Below are 22,845 nucleotides of genomic sequence, written 5' to 3'. Positions count from 1 at the left end.
CCTGGGAGAGTAAACGCCCCCAAAGATAAAGGAACAGTGCCGTCCAGCTGGGTAGCCCCGTGGTTTTCAAATCCCCTCTGTGGGACATCTTTAGTGCCCACTGGAGGGAAGTAAAGGGGACTGTGGCAGATGGAGTTCTCCGTGCTCCACCGAAATTTTAATCAGATGTGTCCGGGTTTGTCTGTTTTATATCAATAGAAGATCAGCCTCCCTTGCAAGCTTTCATCTGGGGACCTTTTGTAAGTCAGCATAGCACTTCACTGTGGATATTCACGTCGCTTGGTCCTCAAAAATACCAGTGTTACAGAATAGCTTCTGGGCATCTCTAAATAATTTGCAGAAAAAGCTCATTTCAGTTTTCCATCTCCTACTCATGGTTTAGCCTAGATAGACCTTTTTAACACCAAGAACGAAAATAAACGACCAAAAGAGGTCAGTTGTTGTTGGAATCACGAATAAAGTAATGGTGCCGGATCCTCCACGTCTCCTGCCTTTGGCTCCAAAGGAGACGACTCTCAGGATTTGGGCATTCATTTTATTAAGTTACTGAAAATTATTTAGTTGTTTAATTGTGAAAAACACATAGACATCCCAACTTAATGACCCGTGTTGACCGTGACATGGTTCCATCGGGAGCCTCACTATTTTGCTTGTTTTACAAGGCCATTTGGGGAAGGGAAAGGGGAGAAACATCGGGAAGGTCACGTTGAATCTCAAATTTCAACCGAAGAGGATCTTGTTGATCTGAACAAGAAACTTGTGCACTGTGGCAGTCCCAGCCTTTTGCTGGGACCCTGTCCTTTGGTAGTACTCCCCGCCCCCCAATGTCTTGTTCAAGGTTGCTCTCTGCTGATTCCTCTACCTCAAGGCAATCAGTATATCATAAAGGGGGAGAGAGGGATTTATGTTTCATTATTGCAACTACTTTGTGTTACTTAGTGTGGCAGGCTGTCTCTAATACACCCCCCAATGACCCTCACTTTGTTATACTCATGCCCTGTGCAATCCCTTTCTCTTGAGTGTGGGCTGCCCTAGTGACTTACTTCTAACCAATAAAATATGGCAAAGGTGATGGGAAGTCATGTCTCTGCTATTGTCACCTGCAACTTGCCAGCCAGCTAGGGGTGGCCAATAAATGTTGCTGTGACCCACCAGGTTACCCTAGAGTACCTTATCTCATAAGGGGTTCAGGTTTGTATTAAGGTAGACGAACTGCTGTTAACAAAAGGTGACAAAATGTGTGTTGGCTTTCATGCCACAGAAGTCCATTTCTCTTTTATTAATTTAATTTTTACTTTATATTGGAGTCTAGTTGATTTACAATGTTGTGTTAGTTTCAGGTGTACAGCAAAGTGACTCAGTTATACCTATACACGTATCCACTCTTTTTTAGATTCTTTCCCATATAGGTTATTACAGAGTGTGGAGTAGAGTTCCCTGTGCTATGCAGTAGGTCCTTGTTGATTATCTCTTTTATATACAGTAGTGTGTATATGCGAATCCCAGACTCCTAATTTATCCCGCCCTCTACCTTTCCCCTTTGGTAACCATAAGTTTGTTTTCTAAGTCTGTGAGTCTGTTTCTGTTTTGTAAATAATTTCCTTTGTATCATTTGTTTAGATTCCACATATAAGTGCTATCGTATGATATTTGTCTTTGTCTGACTTAGAAGTCCATTTGTCTGACTTAGAAGTCCGTTTCTTGATCATGAAACAGTACTGGGTAAGTGAAGAGTTTGGCAGACTGTCCCTCCCTCCCCCACACATCTGGGGCCCAGGGTGGTGGAAACTCCACCACTTTTCACACAGAACTTCCAACGTTGCTCTGGGTATGGGGGTCATCATGATTCTAGCCCCCAGGAGGGCAAGAGCATATGGAAGGATTCCACGTTAGGAGATGTATAAGCAGGCCTAGGATTGGGGCATGCTTCTGCTCATGATTCATGGGCCGGATCTCAGTCACCCGGTCACACCTCCCTGCAAGGGAATCTGGGAACAGCCGCCTTTAGCTGAGCGGCCATTTCCTACTGACAACTCTATACTAAGCAGAGAGCAGAAGAAATTTTGGTGGGTAGCAACGTTTTCTGCTCTACTGCTTCTAGGAAATGGCACGCTTTGCAATGGGGTAGGCAGATTAGCGTTCAGATATGACGTGAAAGGTTTAACGTTCTAGACCTCTTCAACAAGGCCTGTTGCTTCCCACCCTTATCACCAGTCCCTTCATTGTTGCTTCTTCCACCCAGGAACCAGCCAACCAGATCTTCAGCTACGGCCCATGACTCAGTATTGAAATTAATTGAGGGCTTCTGTCTTCCCACATCCTGGGCAAAGAGGGAAGTGAGATGTCCTGCTTGACTGTATATTGAGGGGATTTCTTTTGTCCACTGTCCCTCTGGACCACCTGCAGTGGGAACTGTCATGCTCTGAAATCTGCATCAAGCTAGTGCTGGTACCTTACAGACCTGCCTCTGAAATTTCCCTCGTCAGAATCACTTCCTTGTTCTTAAACCACTGCTTCCTTCGGTATCACATTTGCCTCATTCTCTATGCTCTTTCCTTAGATGAGCAGGGATTTAAATTTCTCCTTATAGACTTACGACTTCCAGTTTTCTACCTGTAGCTTTAATGTCTCTGAGCTACAAACTTTCCACTAGACATTTCCAAGTCCATGTCAACGGGCAGTCCACATTTCACGTGACTCATTGATACCACTCCTGACTACTAATTGACATTAGCCAACCTCTCTCACTCCTTGTCTTTGTAACACATCACTATCTGAAGCTACTCGTCCATTTACTTGTTAGGCTCTTTAGCATCTATCCTAGGTATGGACCCTCCACAGGTGCTAAGACTTGGTTCACCTTGTGCAGACCCTAGCACAGTGCCTGGGAAATAGCCAACACAGCGCTCCATAGGTATTTGGCAAATAGATACATGAAGAATTCATTATAAGGAGGTCCCCTTGAAGTATAGATGTAAAGCTAGGAAAACTTCAGTAGAATGGCAGACATCCTGACTGAGTGAGTTGGGAATTGCTTTCCCACCAAGACCACTCACAATGGGGGAGAGGTAATTGCCCATCAAGATACTGGAGTGCTATCCTATTGGGGAGTTGCAGTAAAGCAGGTAAACTCAACAGATATTTAGTGAAGTTTGTAATTACTGCATAGGAAAAAATACGTGTTGAGTCCCTAGATCCCTCGATCAGAATGGGCAAACATTTTTCTATGAAAGGCTAGATTATACTTTAGGACTTGTGAACCATACGGCCTCTGCCGAAACTGCTCATCTCTGTCCTTGTAGCACGAGAGTAGCCACAGATAATATGGAAGCAAGTGGCCATGTTGCAATAAAGCTTTCTTTATAGACCCTGAAATTTGAATTTCGTCTAATTTTCATATGTCACCAAATATTATTCTTTAGATTTTCCCCAACCATGTAAATGTAAAAGTCGGGAATTCCCTGGAGGTCCAGTGGTTAGGACTCCCTGCTCTCACTGCCGAGGGCTCAGGTTCAATCCCTGGTTGGGGAACGAAGATCCCACAAGCCATGTGGCACAGCCAAAAAAATTTTTTAAATAAATAAATAAAATAAAAATGTAAAAATCATTCTGAGTGCACAGGTCATAGAAATACAGGCACTGGGCTGGATTTGGCTTGCGGGATATAGTTTGCTGACCCCTAACCTAGATGGTCAGACAATTCAGCCTTGTGTATATTGGGACTTTTTTCCAGCTCTCAAGGCTACTTTATAAATAATGTTTCATAAAACATTTTCATGTCATCTTTGGACTTGAGTCTCTAGGGGCGCTCTGGGTTGGGGGGAGGGAGAAGGAAAAGAGCCTCCCAGGCCTAAATGGTTAACATTTATATTGCAACATAAATTATTCTCTGCTCCAGATTGCCTGTGCTATCCATATAGAATGATTAATGTCAAGGTGATAAAATGATGCAGTCTCTTGAATTTGATTCCAGCTGTTCCCGTCTTTGATATGATTTGTGAATGACATTTGTATTTTTTACTGGTGATTAGTTAATGCTGGGAAGGACGGCCAGATGATAGCTGTCTAGAATTCTAAAGCCAAAGATTTACTTGGCTAGAAAACTGTTCAATAGAATATCGTTACAACATTTACCACAAATTCATTTAGCATTTGTCATTAGAAGGTTCTTAGCATCAGGGAAGCAATCTATAGCCAGAAGGATTTCTGAGACCATTGGATTATACCATGATTACAGAACAAGGGTAACCCGTGATGCATGGCTCTTGTTTAGAACTCAAGTGAATTCTTTTTTTTTTTTTTTTTTTTTTTTTTTGTGGTACGCAGGCCTCTCACCATTGTGGCCTCTCCCGTTGCGGAGCACAGGCTCCAGACGCGCAGGCTCAGCGGCCATGGCTCACGGGCCCAGCCGCTCCGCGGCACGTGGGATCCTCCCGGACCGGGGCACGAACCCGTGTCCCCTGCGTCGGCAGGCGGACTCTCAACCACTGCGCCACCAGGGAAGCCCTCAAGTGAATTCTTAAAGAAATGATTCCAGTTTTTCTGAGAGCCCTTTATTGACTTGTTCATAGATGACATCTCCACCGTGCGTCTCAGTTTGGAAGCCAAGTATCACAAGTTACTGGACTTAGCCCACGCTGATAATGGTGACCATTTATAGAGCCACTTACAATATGCAAGGCGTTAAACTATTTTACACTCGTTTTGTCTTCACACCCGTGCTTTCTTAAAAAATTTTTTATTTCATATTGGAGTTGATTTGCAATGTTGTGTTAGTTTCAGGTATACAGCAAAGTGATTTAGTTATATATATACGTGTATTCATTTCTTTTCAGATTCTTTTCTCATATAGGTTATCACAGAATATTGAATAGAGTTCCCTGTGCTATACAGTAGGTGCTTGTTGATCATCTATTTTATGTATAGTAGTGTGTAGATGTTAATGCCAAACTCCTAATTTCTCCCCCCCACCTTTCCCGTTTGGTAACCATAAGTTTTTTCTTTTTTAAAATTAATTATTTATTTATTTAATTTATTATTTTTTTTTACGGTATGCGGGCCTCTCACTGTTGTGGCCTCTCCCGTTGCGGAGCACAGGCTCTGGACGCGCAGGCTCAGCGGCCATAGCTCATGGGCCCAGCCGCTCTGCAGCATGTGGGATCTTCCCGGACTGGGACACAAACCCGTGTCCCCTGCATCGGCAGGCGGACTCTCAACCGCTGCACCACCAGGGGAGCCCTTTAATTTATCTTTGGCTACGTTGGGTCTTCATTGCTGCGCACGGGCTTTCTCTAGTTGTGGCGAGCGGGGGTTACTCTTCGTTGCGGTGCGCAGGCTTCTCATTGCAGTGGCTTCTCGTTGTGGAGCACGGGCTGTAGGGATGTGGGCTTCAGTAGTTGTGGCACGTGGGCTCAGTAGTTGTGGCTCATGGGCTTAGTTGCTCCGCGGCATGTGGAACCTTCCCGGACCAGAGCTCGAACCCGTGTTCCCTGCATTGACAGGCAGATTCTTAACCACTACACCACCAGGGAAGTCCCACCATAAGTTTGTTTTTGAAGTCTGTAAGTCTGTTTCTATTTTGTACATAAGTTCATTTGTATCATTTTTTTAGATTCCACATATAAGTGATATCATGATATTTGTCTTTCTCTGACTTACTTCACTTAGTATGATAATCACTATTTGCATCCATGTTGCCGCAATGGCATTATTTCATTCTTTTTTATGGCTGAGTAATATTCCATTGTATATATGCACCACATCTTCTTTATCCATTCACCTGTCGATGGACATTTAAGTTGCTTCCATGTCTCGGCTATTGTAAATTGTGCTACAGTGAACATCAGGGTGCATGTATCTTTTCGAATTATCGTTTTCTCTGGGTATATGTCCAGGAATGGGATTGCTGGATCACATGGTAGCTCTATTTTAAGTTTTTTAAGGAACCTCCATACTGTTCTTCATAGTGGCTGTACCAGTTTACATTCCCACCAGCAGTGCAGGAGGGTTCCCTTTTCTCCACATACTCTCCAGAATTTATTGTTTGTTGTTGTTTTTTTTGGTGTGTGTGTGTGTGTGTTACTATTTTATCTTAAATTTTGATTTTTTATTTTATTTGTTAAGACATTTATTTATTTGGCTGTGCCGGGTCTTAGTTGCGGCATGCAGGCTCTTCATTTGCCACATGTGGGATCTTTGTTGCAGCACGCGGGATCTTTAGTTGCGGCAGGTGAACTCTTAGTTGCGACATGTGGCATCTAGTTCCCTGACCAGGGATTGAACGGAGGCCCCCTGCATTGTAGTTTTGATCTAATAATTAGTGATATTTCACACCAGTGCTTTTTTTTTGGCTGCACTGCATGGCATGTGGGATCTTAGTTCCCCCACCAGAGGATGAACCTGTGTCCCCTGCAGTGGAAGGACAGAGTCTTAACCACTGGACCGCCAGGGAAGTCCCTCCCACCACTGCTTTTAAACATTATGCTATGCTGTCAGAACATCTGTCCACCCCCCAAGTCATCAGAAAGGCAGCCCATCTGGTCTCTTCTCTCTGCATCCTTGTGGCCTCTTAGATTGTGATTCTCTGTGGATAAGGATGGGATGAGTTTAATTGGGAGTTCCTCAGCCTCAGTACCATTGACGCCTGGGGCCGGATCATTCTTTGTTGCCGTAGGGACGTTCTTTGTTGTTCTGTGCATTGTAGGATGTTTAGCAGCATCTCTGGTCTCTACCCACTAGATGCCAGTATCACCCCCTCCCCAGGATGCGACAGCCAAAAACGTCTCCAGACACTGCGAAAGTCCTCTATCCTCTGGGGGATAAAATCACTCCAAAATGAGAACCACTGGTTTAACTCAATCTCCCTGATGTAGCATCAAGCATATAAAATTGTCCTTGGGGTCCAGCCTGTGTTTTCACTTCCTGCATGAGACCATCTTGTAATGAGTTTCTCTTTACTTGAGGAATTGAAATGGGAGCTGTGTCTAATTTATCATGAATTCTGTTTCATGGAAAATAGAGTTTATTACCATGTTGGCAACAGTGGCTGAATTCTCTCCTCGCGATCTCTGGCTCCCAATTGGTATGAAGAAGGTATCCGTGTTTACAAGTGAAGAGAGCAGAATATAAAGGAGTGACTCTCTCTTCCCTCCCCCCCTCCCCCCATCTCTTCTGGATCGACATCTTCATAACCTTGAGCCTGAGGTAGATAAACCAGTGTTTTCTCTGCTTGTGGGGTCATGAGCATAGTTTTTGTTTTCCTTTGTGCCATTCTTTATTTTCATAACGTCCTGCGATAAACATATATCATTTTTCAAAAGTCAGATAAAAATTCCTTTAAAAAATGAAGTCACTAATCCGTGCTGAGATTTCTAGCTGAGGTTAACAGTTCCTTTGGACAGTGTGAGACTTAGCTTTCTGATCAGAACACTGATGCCATTGTAGCTGCAACGGTGAAACTTCTTACGGAGAGCTTGACGGGCAGATCTAGGAAAATAATATCTATTACTTAATCATGAAAATAAAATTAGAAGCAATGTCCTGAAAATTAGAGGTGCCAGGGACCTGGAAAAATAAACATCCCACCGCCAGTTTCGAGTTATTGAATATTTTCATTAAAGAACAATGGAGGACAGGAACAGCAGTTGCTTTGAATTACATGCTATTTGGGACCAGCAACAGTGGATTAACGAGGTTTTACTGTGTTTCAGATGTTTGTCAATCATTGATTGTCAGCATTCATATCTACATATGCTCACCAGGCTTTAGGGGCACAAGGTCTTCGAGACAGAGGTTATGTCTTTTACCGATTCTGTACAAGGCCAGACCACACTGGAGAGCCCTAATATGTTGGCAGGGTATGTTGACCATTGATAACAGCGTGCGGACTATTTAGCTCAGAACCCCAAGGCCAAGGTGGAAACAGCCTGGGAACAATGCCTGCAAAAGCTTTTTATGACTAAAAAGCCCCAAGCAAGCATATAGCTTTCCCAATCACAGAGGCACTTGGCTCCAGCCTGTCATTAAAATGTGGGCACGGACCCAGCCCCGGGTCCCAGAAAGCAGCCCCCTTCCAGGCTTGAGAGCAGGCTGCCCCTGACAGAGCAGGAAGCCCTGGCCTCGGGCCCCCTGGAAGCCGAGGAGCCTCCTGAGTGGCCCAGACGCCAGCGCCGGCCTGTAGAAGTTGGAGAAGTGATGGCTTTCAGGCTGGGGCCTGCAGAAGCAGAATTCCCCAATTCCCAGCCAAAGAACATAATCCTGAAGTTGAAAAACAAATGGCATTCATACAAACTGAGCCCAACAGTTCCCTTTCTCCGTTGGAAAGGAAATAGTTGGGAGATGGTTGTGGACAGACAGTACACAGGGCCACACTCCTTCCTTCCTTCTTCTGGCAGAAGCTTGAGGAAACTCCGCTCAGAGTTAACAAGGTCAGAAGGTTCTGTCTGCCGGTCCCTCTGAGTGGCAGCACCCTCCATGGGGCTCCCTACACCATCATGACAGATTTCCTTTGGTTCTGAATTTTTGTTTAGCTTCTGGTTCTTTGACTGATGGAAGCAATTGGATTTCTTAACCAGAATTAAGTCGTTAAGTCCCTTATTGCACAAGGGAGGAAACGTTCTCAAGTAATTTTCATTCAGATGAAATGGGGGTAAACCGGTCTTGAAATAGAAGGAAAGAATTAAAATAGTAACTATTCCCAGGTATGTTTTTCTCCCGTAGGAAACAGTGGTTTAAAGTTTATGGAGCAGGTTAATGAGTTGGCGAACCTTGCCTGTTGGCCCATGTCCTAAAATAAGACTTTTTAAACACACTTCAAAAATATACAACACTTCTCATTAATGGCCGATAAAGAATTAGGTCTTGAATCAGGATGTAAAGGCAGAATGATTCATATAATAATATGTAGCAGAAATGAGGTTTTTCAGAAATGAAAATTTTCATTGATTACGTGATTCCCAGAAGCACATGGATGTTTATTTTGCTTTGCTTTTTTTGTGTCCGTCTTTATTTTTCAAAAATTTCGTTAATAAATATATATTACTAGACTGGAGAAAACAGACTAAATTTGAGAGTTGACAACTTGATGTGATATAAAGAGGACCTTTCAAGAAGTGGAGTTTCCTTCAAACATCTGTAGAAAGGGAAAAAACAAGTTTTTTTGGCTTTGCTTGAAGGCGGGGTGATGGATTGGGGGACCTTTATGCTTGTCATTTTATTCTAATTCTGTTTCTCCTTCATGGCTCCAAAGCAGAAACGTTTGTTCCCTTTTCTAATATTAAGTTAATAGGAATTAAGTGAGCATCTACGGACTCATCGTCATTGGTTATTTTCTCTTGCTGTCAGTTTTTATTCCGCTATATCTATTGTATCACCTAAACCAGCGCATCACTTCCTTTGGTTCTGCGTGAGATGCTGGATCCTGGAAGCACCACCCATCTCTGTGTTATATGGCAACAAATGAGAGTGAGTTAGGCCAACCATCACTTGAATAAATTCTTTAGCACTCGTAACAAATTTGAATTGTGTACTGCATGAATCTAACATTGATGTCCTCCTTTTCTTTTTTCCTTCACTTATTTCCCTTCCTCCCTCTCTCTCTCCCCTTTTCTCCCCTGATCTCCTTCTCCCTCCCTTCTTGTCTCCCTTCCCTTCTTCCTGCTCCTTCTGTCCCTCCCTCAATCTGTCCTTTCCTTCCTCCTTCCTTCCTTCCCTCAGGGGAAAGCAGAAATTTGTGGATTCTTCTGAGCTGTGGAAGGAAGGAAGGAAGGACAGAAAGAAAAGATATGATAGCTATACTTTTTTTTTAAATTGAAGTACAGCTGATTTACAGTGTTGTGTTAGTTTCAGGTGTACAGCAAAGTGATTGTTACCTGTCTGTATCTATTCTTTTTCAGATTATTTTCCTTTATAGGTTATTACAAAATATTGAGTGTAGCTCCCTGTGCTATACAGTAGGTCCTTGTTGTTTATCTATTTTATATATAGTAGTGTGTATATGTTAATCCCAAACTCCTAATTTGTCCCTCCTCCCTCTTTTGCAAAGTATATAATAGCTATACTTTGGAGCAGCCGTATCCTTTCCAAAAGCAGTCTCATAGAATTATTGTTCTAGGCAGAATATGTCTCCAGGTTTATGTCCCATTTGTTTATTTTTGCTTTTATTTCCTTTGCTTTAGGAGATGGATCCTAAAAAATATTGCTATGATTTATGTCAAAGAGTGTTCTGCTTATGTTTTCCTCTGGGAGTTTTATCGTTTCTCGTCTTACGTTTGGATCTTTGATCCATTTTGAGTTTATTTATTTTTTATGAATTTATTTTATTTATTTATTTTTGGCTGCGTGGATCTTTGTTGCTGCACGCGGGCTTTCTCTAGTTGTGGCGAGCGGAGGCTACTCTTCGTTGTGGTGCGCGGGCCTCTCATTGTGGTGGTTTCTCTTGTTGCAGACCACAGGCTCTAGGTGCACAGGCTTCAGTAGTTGTGGCTCGCGGGCTCTAGAGCGCAGGCTCAGTAGTTGTGGCTCAAGGGTTTAGTTGCTCCGTGGCATGTGGGATCTTCCCGGACCAGGGCTTGAACCTGTGTCCTCTGCATTGGCAGGCGGATTCTTAACCACTGCGCTACCAGGGAAGCCCTGAGTTTATTTCTGTATATGGTGTTAGAGAATATTCTAGTTTCATTCTTTTACATGTAGCTGTCCAGTTTTCCCAGCACCACTTACTGAAGAGACTGTCTTTTCTCCATTGTATATCTTTGCCTCCTTTGTCATAGATTAATTGACCGTAAGTGTGTGAATTTACTTCTGGACTCTCTATTCTGTTCCATTGATCTATGAGTCTGTTTTTGTGCCAGTACCATGCTGTTTTGATGACTGTAGCTTTGTAGTATAGTCTGAAGACAGGGCGTGTGATTCCTCCAGCTCTATTCTTCTTTCTCAAGTTTGCTTTGACTATTTAGGGTCTTTTATGTTTCCATACAAATTTTAAAAAATGCTTGTTCTAGTTCTGTGAAAAATGCCATTGGTATTTTGATAGGGATGGCATTGAATCTGTAGATTGCCTTGGGTAGTATGGTCGCTTTAACAATATTCTTCCAATCCAAGAACACAGTATATCTTTCCATCTGTGTGTGTCATCTTCAGTTTCTTTCATCAGTGTCTCATACGTTTTGGAGTATAGGTCTTTTGCCTCATTAGGTAGGTTTATTCTTAGGTATGTTATTCTTTTTGATGTGATGGTAAGTGGGATCATTTCCTTAATTTCTCTTTCTTGATAGTTCATTGTTAGTGTATAGAAATGCAACAGATTTCTGTATATTAATTCTCTATCCTGCAACTTTACCAAATTCATTGATGAGCTCTAGTGGTTTTCTGGTGGCAACTTTAGGGTTTTCTATGTATAGTATCATGTCGTCTGCAAACAGTGACAGTTTTACTTCTTCCTTTTCAGTTTGTATTCTTTTTATTTCTTTTTCTTGTCTGATTGCTATGGCTAGGACTTCCAGTACTATGTTGAATAAAAGTGGTGAGAGTGGGCATCATAGTCTTGTTCCCGATCTTAGAGGAAATGCTTTCAGCTTTTCACTGTTCAGTATGGTGTTAGCTGTGGGTTTGTCATTGACGGCCTTTCTTATGTTGTGATATGTTCCCTCTATGCCCCCTTTCTGGAGAGGTTTTATCATAAATGAATGTTGAACTTTGTCAAAAGCTTCTTCTGCATCTATTGAGATGATCATATATATTTTTTGGTTTTATTGAAGTATAGTTAATTTACAGTGTTGTGTTAATTTCTTCTGTACAGCACAGAAATTCAGTGTTATATATATATTCTTTTTCATATACTTTTCCATTATGGTTTGCCACAGGATATTGAATGTAGTTCCCTGTGCTATACAGTAGGACCTTGTTGTTTATCCACCCTGTGTATAATAGTTTGCCTCTGCTAATCCCAAGCTCCCATTCCTCCCCTCCCCTCCCCCAGCCCCCTTGGCAACCACAAGTCTGTTCTCTATATCTGAGTCTGTTTTTGTGTCATAGATATGTTGATTTGTATTGTATTTTAGATTCTGCAAATAAGTGATACCATATGGTATTTGTCTTCTCTTTCTGACTCCTCTTTAGTATGATAATCTCTAGGTCCATTCATGTTGCTGCAAATGGCAAAATTTCATTGTTTTTGATAGCTGAGTCATATTCCATTGTGTGTGTGTGTGTGTGTGTGTGTGTGTGTGTGTGTATACACACCACATCTTCTTTAGCCATTCTTCTTTCGATGGACATTTAGGTTGTTTCCATGTCTTGGCTATTGTGAATAGTGCTGCTGTGAACATAGGGGTGCATGTACCTTTTGAATTATAGTTTTGTCCAAATATATGCCCAGGAGTGGGATTGCTGGATCATATGGCAATTGTATTTTTAGTTTTTTGAGAAGCCTACATACTGTTTTCCACAGTGGCTGCACCAATTTACATTCCTGCCAACAGTGTAAAAGGGTTTCCTTTTCTCCACACCCTCTCCAGCACTGTTTGTAGACTTTTTAAGGATGGCCGTTCTGACTGGTGTGAGGTGGTTCCTCCTTGTAGTTTTGATTTGCATTTCTCTAATAATTAGTGATGTTGAGCATCTTTTCATGTGCCTCTTGGCCACCTGTATGTCTCCTTTGGAGAATTGTCTATTTAGGTCTTTTGCCCATTTTGGGGGTTGTTTGTTTTTTTGTTGTTGAGTTGTATGAGCTGTTTGTATACTTTGGAAATTAATGCCTTAAGTCGCATTATTTGCAAATATTTGGAAAGTAATGCCTTAAGTCACGTTATTTGCAAATATTTGCTCCCATTCCACAGGTTGTCTTTTCATTTTGTTTATGGTTTCCTTTGCTGTGCAAAAGCTTGTAAATTTGGTTAGGTCCCATTTGTTTATTTTTGTTTTTATTTCTATTGCCTTGAGAGACTGACCTAAGAAAACATTGGTACAATTGATGTCAGAGAATGTTTTGTCTATGATCTCTTCTAGGAGTTTTATGGTGTCATATCTTATGTTTAAGTCTTTAAGCCATTTTGAGTTTATTGTTGTGCATGGTGTGAGGGTGTGTTCTAACTTCATTGATTTACATGTGGCTGTCCAACTTTCCCAGCACCACTTGCTGAAGAGACTTTTCCCATTGAATATTCTTGCCTCCTTTGTCGAACATTAATTGACTGTAGGTGTGTGGGTTTATTTCTGCACTCTATTCTGATCCCTTGATCCATATGTCTGTTTTTGTGCCAATACCACACTGTTTTGGTTACTGTACTTTGTTGTATTGTCTGAAGTCTGGGAGGGTTATGCCTCTTGCTTTGTTCTTTTCCCTTAGGATTGCTTTGGCTATTCTGGGTCTTTTATGGCTTCATATAAATTTTAGGATTATTTGTTCTAGTTATGTAAAAAAAAAAAATGTCATGGGTAATTTGATAGGGATTGCGTTAAATCCATAGATTGCTTTGGGTGGTATGGCCATTTTAACAATATTAATTCTTGCAATCCAAGAGCATGGGATATCTTTCCGTTTCTTTGAATCATCTTTAATTTCCTTCATTAATGTTTTGTAGTTCTCAGCATATAAGCCTTTTACCTCCTTGGTGAGGTTTATTCCTAAGTATTTTAGTTTTTGATGTGGTTTTATTTTTATTTATTTGGCTGCACTGCGCAGCTTGCAGGATCTCAGTTCCCCCACCAGGGGTTGAACCCAGGCCACAGCACTGAAAGTGCTGAATCCTAACCACTAGACCACCAGGGAACTCCCTTGATGTCATTTTAAAAGGAATTGTTTGTTTACATTCCCTTTCTGATATTTTATTGTTAGTGTAAAGAAATGCAACTGATTTCTGTACATTAGTCTTGTATCCTGCTACCTTGCTGAATTCGTTGATCAGTTCTAGTAGTTTTTGTGTGGAGTCTTTTAGGGTTTTCTACATATAATATTATGTCATCTGTGTATAATGACAATTTTACCTCTTCCCATCAATTTGAGTACATATTTCTGTGGTATCAGTTATGATTTCTCCTCTTTCATTTCTTATTTTGTTTATTTGGGTCTCCTCTCTTTTCTTCTTGGTGAGCCGGTCAGCAGTTTGTCAATTTTGTTTACCCTTTCAAAGAACGAGCTCTTGGTTTTACTGACTTTTTCTCTATTGTTGTTTAAATCTCTGTTTTACTTATTTCCTCTGACCTTTATTATCTCCTTCCTTCTGCTGACTTTAGGTTTTGTTTGTTTGAGGTTTTTCTTATTTCCAGAAGAAGGCCTGTATCACTATGAACTTCCCTCTAAGAACTGCTCTTGCTGCATCTCATAGATTTTGTATGGTTGTGTTTTTATTGTCGTTTGCCTCTAGGTATTTTTAAATTTCTTTGGCTTCATCATTGACCCATTGGTTTTTTAGTAGCATGTTGTTTAGATGTAATTGTTTTCTTTCTCATTTCTTTTTCTGTGGTTGATTTCTAGTTTCATGCCATTGTGGTCAGAAAAGATGCCTGAAGTAATTTCTATACTCTTAAATTCGGTGAGGCTTGTTTTGGACCCTAGTATGTCGTCAATCCTAGAGAATATTCCATGTGCACTTGAAATGTGTATTCTGCTTTTTTTTGGATGTAATGTCCTGAAGATAACAATTAAGTGTAACTGTTCTATTGTGTTATTTAGAATCTCTGTTGCCTTATTGATTTTCTGTCTCAAAGATATGTCCATTGATGTGAGTGGGGTGTTAAAGTCTCCTACAATTATTGTATTCCTGTCAATTTCTCCTTTTATGTCTGTTAGTATTTGTTTTATGTATGTGGGTGCTCCTATATTGGGTGCATATATGTTAATGAGTATAATATCCTCTCCTTGTATTGATCCTTTTATCATTATATAGTGTCCTTCTTTATCTTTCTTTATAACCTTTGTTTTGAAGTCTATTCTGTCTGATATGAGTATTGTGACCCCTGCTTTCTTGTCATTTCCCTTTGCATGAAATATCTTTTTTCCATCTCTTCACTTTATGTGTGTCCCTTGCCCTAAAGTGGGTCTCTTGTAGGCAGCATATTGTAGGCTCTTGTTTTTTTTTTTATTCAATCTGCCACTGTGTCTTTTGATTGGAGCCTTTAGTCCCTCGACATTTAAGGTAATTATTGATAGATATCTATTTATTGACATTTTAAACCTTGTTTTCCCATTGATCTTATATTTCTTCTTTGTCCCTTTCTTTTTGTTTTTCCTTTTGTGGCTTGATGATTTTTTTTGTATTATGCTTTTGTTCTCTTCTTTTTGTTTTCTGTGAATCTATTGTATGTTTTTGATTTATGGTTGCCCTATTTTTTAAGTATGTTAACCCCTCTATATCTACTTGCTTTAGACTGGTAGTCATATAGGCTCAAACACATTCTAGAAAAAAATATCTACCTTCTCTTACTCTCCTCCCTGACATTTTATGATTTTTTTTTTTACATTTTATGATTTTGATGTCCTCTTTTGCATCTTCATGTTCATCCTTTTGCTATTCATTGTGGTTATCATTGCTTTCACAGAAATTTTTTGATTTTTTAAAAATATCTGTGTACTGGCTTATTTAAGTGATTTACTTTCCAATTGTGATCTTCCCTTTCCTCCATATTCTTACTTCTTTTCTATTTAGAGAAGATTTTTTAATATTTCCTTTAGGATAGGTTTAGTACTGCTGTATTCTTTTAGTTTTTGCTTGTGTGAGAAATTCTTTGTCTCTCCTTTCATTCTAAATGGTAATCTTTCTGGGTAGAGTATCCTAGGTTGCAGATTTTTTCCCTTTCGGGACTTTGAATATCTCTTGCCACTCCCTTCTGGCCTGCAACGTTTCTGTAGAGAAATCAGCTGATAGACTTATGGGGGTTCCCTTGTAATTAACTCTTTGTTTTTCTCTTGCTGCCCTTAGAATCCTCTCTTTATCTTTAACTTTTGCCATTTTTATTATAATATGTCTTGGTGTAGGTCTGTTAGGGTTTATCTTGTTCAGAACCCTCTGTGCTTCCTGTATCTGGATATGTGTTTCCTTCTTTAGGTTTGGGAAGTTTTCAGCCATAATTTCTTCAAATACATTTTCAATCCTCTTTTCTCTTTCTTTGCCTTTTGGAACCCCTATTATGCATACATTGGCACACTTTCTATTATCCCATAGGTCTCTTATATTGCTTTCATTTTTTTTTTCATTTGGGTTTCTGCTGTTGTTCTAATTGGGTGATTTCCATTATTTTATCTTCCAGATCACTTATTCATTCTGCTATTCATAGCCTTTATTTTTTATTTTAAAAATATTTATTTATTTGGCTGTGCTGGGTCTCCATTGTGGCACACAGGATCTGCGTTGCAGCGTGCGGGATCTTCACTGCCATGTGCTGGATCTTTAGTTGCGGCATGTGGAATCTTTAGTTGCAGCATGAGGAATCTTTAGTTGTGGCATGTGGAATCTTTAGCTGCGGCATGTGGGATCTAGTTCCCTGACCAGGGATCGAACCGGGCCCCCTGCCTTGGGAGCGTGGAGTCTTAACCGCTGGACCACCAGGGAGGTCCCTATTCATAGCCTTTATTTCAGCTTCCTTCTCTTCAAATGAATTCGCTAATTTTTCTTGGCTCCTCCTTATAGCTTCTAGTTCTTTTTACAGTAGTCTGCATTTATGTCAATAGCCTTTCTTCATTCCTTCAGTATTTTCATTATCTCCTTTTTGAACTCGGTGTCTATTAGACTGAAGAGGTTTGTTTCATTGTTTGTTCTTCGAGGGAAATTCTCTTGATCTTTTATTTGGATGTGGTTCCTCTGCTTCTTCATTTTACTTGTATTTCTCTTGCTCTTTGAGTTTAGAAATAATTCTATACTGTGGTCTTGGAGGGCTATCTTTATGTGGGAATGTCCCTGTGTAGCCTGCGTGGATTTGATATTTTTTGGCACGAGGGCTGTTTTCAGTACGGATTCCTGCCGCCGCTTTCCTCCGTGTGTGCTGGCCATTGACCTCTTGGTAGGAGGTGTGACTGGTGTTACGGATATTGAGTGGGGCGTCCTCTTTGCTCTGTGGTTGTCACTGCCCTGTCAGGGGCAGGGTCTGCTCCCTGGTTGCTGGAGTGGAAGCCCCCAGGTCTGTTTCTGAGCTACAGTTCTGATCTGCGTGTGAGGCAGGTGGGATTGGAGGGCTCCCACTGGGAGAGGAGCCACTGAGTGTTCCTCCGCTGGAGCTGTTCACCTGTGAGCGTGCTCTGTCGTGTCACTGTTCGCCCATCATGCGGGCTCACAAAGCACACTGTGGTTGCCATTGCCCTCGGCCCCACCTCAATGGTGGGTGTGCCGGCAGTTGGCCCTGGTGTCTCTCAGGCACTGTTTGCACCAGGCCACCAGGACAGATCCACTGAAGTCAGGTCCAAGGACTGCAGTTATCATGCACCTGGACCTGCTGTGGGAGCTGTGGAGGCAGCTCAGGCTCTGGCCCAGCCCAGCCCCCATGTGTACGCACCCACAAAGCCCCCAGCTGCTAAGGTCAGACCTGTCCCAGCCACAGGAGCACCTGTTGTCCATTCGGATGCTCCACAGGTGATGAATTTGCAAAGCCGTCAGTGGAGGTATGAATCAGTGGTTCACGCAGCCCAGGAGAGATTTCAGCTCCGCTTCCTGAGTTGCACAGCCCCTGGGGCTCAGCTGTAATTTCAGCCCCACCACTGCATGTGGGCAACCCACCAGTGTCTGCTCCTGGGGCTGCCAAGGAGGTGGCCGGGGCATGAGAGCCTGCCCAGGCGGGAGCCTCTCCTGGAGCCTGCAGAGGCAGGGATTGGCACGTGGCGAAAGAGGCTGCTATGGTCGCCCCGCCCCTCCCTTTGCATGCCGCTTAACAATGGTGCTCCGTTTCTATGGCGGCCTGGGCTGCTTCTGAGAACACTCCCCACTGTGGTTCCCCACACTCCAGCCCCTTCAGGCTGTCTCCATGCAGCCAACAGCAGTCCTCTTCCCAGGTCTGTCCTCTAAACCCCAAGTTCCAGCACTCAGCCCCCACCCATACCAGAGGACACGCGTCTCAGGCTGGGGCGTGCAGGATGGTGGCACGGACCTTCCGTGTAGGTCTCTCTCTCTGTCCTGCCTGCTGCCAGCCCGTTGTTGTGCTCTCCTCTAAGCCCCAGAAGCTCCTTTTCTGTCCCAGCTGATCTCCGCACTGCTGAGGGGGCTTCCCAGGGTGCGGGAACCTTTTCTCTCCTGTAGCTCCCTCCCGGGGGTGCAGATTCCATCCCACTTGCTCTTTTTTTTCTTTCTCACACCCGGGTATGTGGAGATCTTTCTTGTCCTTTCAGGTGTTTGAAGTCTTCTGCTTTTGTTCAGTAGGTGTTCTGTGAGAATTGTTCCATTTGTAGATATATTCTTGAGGTATTTGTGGAAAGAGGTGAGTCCCACTTCCTACTACTCTGCCGTCTTGATTTCTCTGCTGACCATATGGTTTTTATTCTTCAATTTGTTAATGTGGTGTATCACATTGATTGATTTATGGATATTGAAAATTCTTGCCTCCCTGGGATAAATCCCATTTGATCATGGTGTATGATCCCTTTAATGTCTTGAATTTGGTTTGCTAATATTTTGTTGAGGATTTTTACATCTATGTTTATCAGTGATATTGGCCTGTAATTACCTTTTTTGTGATACCTTTGTCTGGTTTTGGTATCAGTGTGATGCTGGCCTCATAGAATGAGTTCAGAAGTGTTCCTTTCTCTTTACTTTTTTGGAATAGTCTGAGAAGGATAGGTGTTAACCCTTCTCTAAATGTTTGGTGGAACTCACCTGTGAAGCCATCTGGTCCTGCACTTTTGTTTGTTGGGAGTTTTAAAATTACTGATTCAGTTTCATTCACGTTAGTTGGTCTGTTCATATTTTCTATTTCTTCTTGGTTCAGTCTTGGGAGGTTGTACCTTTCTAAGAATTTGTCCATTTCTTCAAGGTTGTCCATTTTATTGGCGAAGAGTTGTTCGTAGTAGTCTCTTAAGGTCCTTTGTATTTCAGTGGGGTCAGTTGTGACTTGTCCTTTTTCGTTTCTGATGTGATAGATGTGGTCCATCACCCTTTTTTTCTTGATGACTCTGGCTAAAGGTTTATCAATTTTGTTTATCTTTTCAAAGAACCAGCTTTTAGTTTTATTGATCTTTTCTCTTGTTTTTTTAGTCTCTATTCCATTTATTTCTGCTCTCATCTTTATGATTTCTTTCCTTCTAGTAACTTTGGGTTTTGTTCGTTCTTCTTTCTCTAGTTCCTTTAGATGTAAGGTTAGATTGTTCATTTGAGATTTTCCTTGTTTCCTGAGGTAGGCTTGTATCACTATAAACTTCCTTCTTAGAAGTGCTATTGCTGAGCTTCATAGGTTTTGGATCATCATGCTTTCATTTTCATTTGTCTCTAGGTATTTTTAAATGCCTTCTTTGATTTCTTCAGTGATACATTTGTTGTTCAGTAGCATATTGTTTAGCTTCGATGTGTTTGTGGTTTTTTGCATTTTTTTCTTATAGTTGATTTCTAGCCTGATAGCACTGTTGCTCAGAAAAGATGGTTGATACGATTTCAGTTTTCTTAAATTTACCGAGGCTTGTTTTGTGGCCTTGCATGTGATCTATCCTGGAGCATGTTCCTTGTGCACTTGAAAAAATGTGTATTCTGCTCCTTTTGGATGAATGGAGAAGTGGCCTTCTTTAGGACACGTCCTGTGCTTCCCAGTGCACTCCCCTCTCATCACCCAAGCTATATGCTTTAGGGGTTTCCCCTGTGAGGGCTGATGAGTCCTTCTGTTGTGGTGGGCTACGTGGGTGACCAGGTAGGCTTGGGTAGCTCCTAATCCAGTTGGTTGCCAGACCCTGCCTTGTGTGGAGGCTGCCGGGTCATGAGGAAGCTGACTGTAGAAACCCAGGGGATTCCAGGGCTAGTGCTGGCTCACTGGTGGGTAAAGCCAGATTCTGGAGTTATTGCTGGACCACTTGCAGGCAGAGCTGTGTCCTGGAGTTTGGCTGCAGGGCCCAGGTGATCCCAGAGCTGGTGTCAGATCGCTGGTGGCGAGGGGGCGGTTGCTGAGACAGTTGTGTACAGGGTCCAGGGTGTCCTGAAGCTTACGTTGGCCTGCTGGTAGGCAGGGACAGGTCTTAGCTGGTCCCTGGGCAGGGTCTGGCCTACGGTGGGCAGGCTGGGTCTGTAGGCTGCAGCATTATAGTCTTGCTGCGTCTGGTATGTGCACCCTGGCGGGTGAGGCTGGTCTGGAGGCTAATGCAAGCTGCCTCGAGGGCAGAGCTCCTGCCTGCCTGTTGGTGGGTGGAGCTGGGTCCTGGCCCTCTGGTGGGCAGGGCTGTGTTTCTTTTTTTTTTTTACATCTTTATTGGAGTTAATTGCTTTACAATGGTGTGTTAGTTTCTGCTTTATAACAAAGTGAATCAGTTATACGTATACCTATGTTCCCATAGCTCTTCCTTCTTGCGTCTCCCTCCCTCCCACCCTCCCTATCCCACCCCTCTAGGTGGTCACAAAGCACCGAGCTGATCTCCCTGTGCTATGCAGCTGCTTCCCACTAGCTATCTATTTTACATTTGGTAGTGTATCTATGTCCATGTCTCTCTCTTGCTTTGTCACAGCTTACCCTTCCCCCTCCCCATATCTTCAAGTCCATTCTCTAGTAGGTCTGTGTCTTTATTCCTGTCCTGCCCCTAGGTTCTTCATGACATTTTTATTTCTTAACTTCCATATATATGTGTTAGCATACGGTATTTGTCTTTCTCTTTCTGACTTACTTCACTCTGTATGACAGACTCTAGGTCTATCCACCTCATTACAAATAGCTCAATTTCGTTTCTTTTTATGGCTGAGTAATATTCCATTGTATATATGTGCCACATCTTCTTTATCCATTCATCCGATGATGGACACTCAGGTTGTTTCCATCTCCAGGCTATTGTAAATAGAGCTGCAGTGAACATTTTGGTAAATGACTCTTCTTGAATTATGGTTTTCTCAGGGTATATGCCCAGTAGTGGGATTGCTGGGTCCTGTGTTTAAGGGCTATGTCTAGAGGCGGCTGTGGGCTCAGAAAGTCTTTAGGCAGCCTGTCTCCTGATAAGTGGGGCTGTGTCCCTACTCAGTTAGTTGCTTGGCCTGAGGTGTCATAGCGCTGGTGCCTACCAGCTGTTGGGTGGTACCAGGTCTTGGCACTAATGAGCTAGAGGGAGGATCCCACCATGGTGCCCTCCTGCACCAGTGTCCACGTGGTAGAACCTCCCCAGAACGGCTGACACCAGGGTCTCTGCCCCGAGGGTTATCTACAGGCACCCCCCACCCCTGCCTCTCCAGGAACCTCTCTAAGACCAGCAGGTGGGTCTGGCCCGGGCTCTTATCAAAATAGTGCTTTTGCCCTGGGTCCCGGTGCATTTGAGATTTTGTGTTCCCCCTTTAAGAGTGAAGTCTCTATTTCCTCCAGTCGTTTGGGACTCTGAAATTAAGCCCTGCTGGCCTTCAGAGGCAAATGCTCTGGGGCCTCATCTTCCTGATGCAGGACCCCCAGGCTGGGGAGCCTGACATGGGGCTCAGAACTCTCACTCCTGGGGACTTCCCTGGTGGTGCAATGGTTAAGAATCTGCCTGCCAATGCAGGGGACATGGGTTCGAGCCCTGGTCCGGGAAGATCCCACATGCCGTGGAGCAACTAAGCCCATGCGCCACAACTACTGAGCCTGTGCTCTAGAGCCCGTGCTCCACAACAAGAGAAGCCATCGCAACGAGAAGCCCGCACACCGCAATGAAGAGCAGCCCCCGCTCGCCGCAACTAGAGAAAGCCCGTGCACAGCAACGAAGACCCAACACAGCCAGTAAATAAACAAACAAACAAACTCTCCTGTGGGAGAACCTCTGCACTATAATTATTCTCCAGTTTGTGGGTCACCCACCTGGGTGTATGGGACTTGATTATATCATGAGTCTGCCCCTCCTAGCCATCTTGTTGTGGTTCCTTCTTCTTGTAAAAGTTATTTTCTAGTAGTTTCCAGTCTGTTTTGTTGATGGTTGTTCTGCAAATCGTTCTGATTTTAGTGTGCCCATGAGAGGAGGTGAGCTCTGGATCTTTCTACCCCGCCATCTTGGCCAATTTCTGTATTTGCATTTTTTGAGGGCTCCAGTTCCAGGAAGAAGGGGGAGATGTTTATTCTTCTGACATTCCTGCCTCCCTCTCTGCCAATGTAACTGACAGCGCACTGGGCGGGCCCGGGGGTGTTGAGCCAGTGAGCTGGACAATGCCTGCATATCAACAGACTCCTCACAAGTGACCCAGCGGCCTGGGAGCGGAGGAAGGAATAGAAAATTGGTAGGAAGGTGATGTGAGAAGGTTCCATGGACAGAAGGGATGTCATCATGATATAGGATGGATGTCACCATTGAAGTGTTCGTTAGGTCACTGGTCCTCAAAGAGGAGTGACTGTGCCCCCATCCCCCACCCCGCAGGGCACATCTGGCAGCTGTCTGGAGACGTAGTTGGTTGGCACACCTGGGTCGGGGGTGGTCAGAGGCCAGGGATGTTGCTATACATCCTACAGGGCACGGGAGAGCCCCGTAACAAGGAACTTTGCAACCTCAGATGTCCATGGTGCCAAGGCAGAGAACTCCTGCTTTAGAGACGGGACAGCTAGAGAAAGGACTGAACGGAGTCGAAACTGGGCATCAGAAGACTTTGTCCACAGGGACTTCCCTGGCGGTCCAGGGGTTAAGACTTCAAGCTTCCACTGCAGGGCACATGGGTTCAATCCCTAGTTGGGGAACTAAGATCCCACATGGTGCTCGGCCCCCCAAAAAAGAAGAAGAAGACGACTTTGTCCACG

General features: G+C 43.2%; 1 protein-coding gene across 1 annotated transcript in view; it reads right to left on the bottom strand.

Annotated features, from left to right (window-relative positions):
- Positions 1-7,166: 7,166 nt before the first annotated feature.
- Positions 7,167-22,845, bottom strand: part of MID1 (midline 1) — a 671,868-nt gene continuing 656,189 nt past the window's right edge. The window contains exon 10 of the mRNA XM_073798995.1: positions 7,167-7,485. Coding sequence (XP_073655096.1) covers position 7,485 — 1 coding nt within the window. The 3' untranslated portion in view covers positions 7,167-7,484. The remainder of the gene's footprint in view (positions 7,486-22,845) is intronic.

This window comes from Tursiops truncatus, chromosome X (genome assembly GCF_011762595.2).
Source record: "Tursiops truncatus isolate mTurTru1 chromosome X, mTurTru1.mat.Y, whole genome shotgun sequence".
NCBI classification, from domain to species: Eukaryota; Metazoa; Chordata; class Mammalia; order Artiodactyla; family Delphinidae; genus Tursiops; species Tursiops truncatus.
This window is presented reverse-complemented; position numbering and strand designations above follow the sequence as displayed.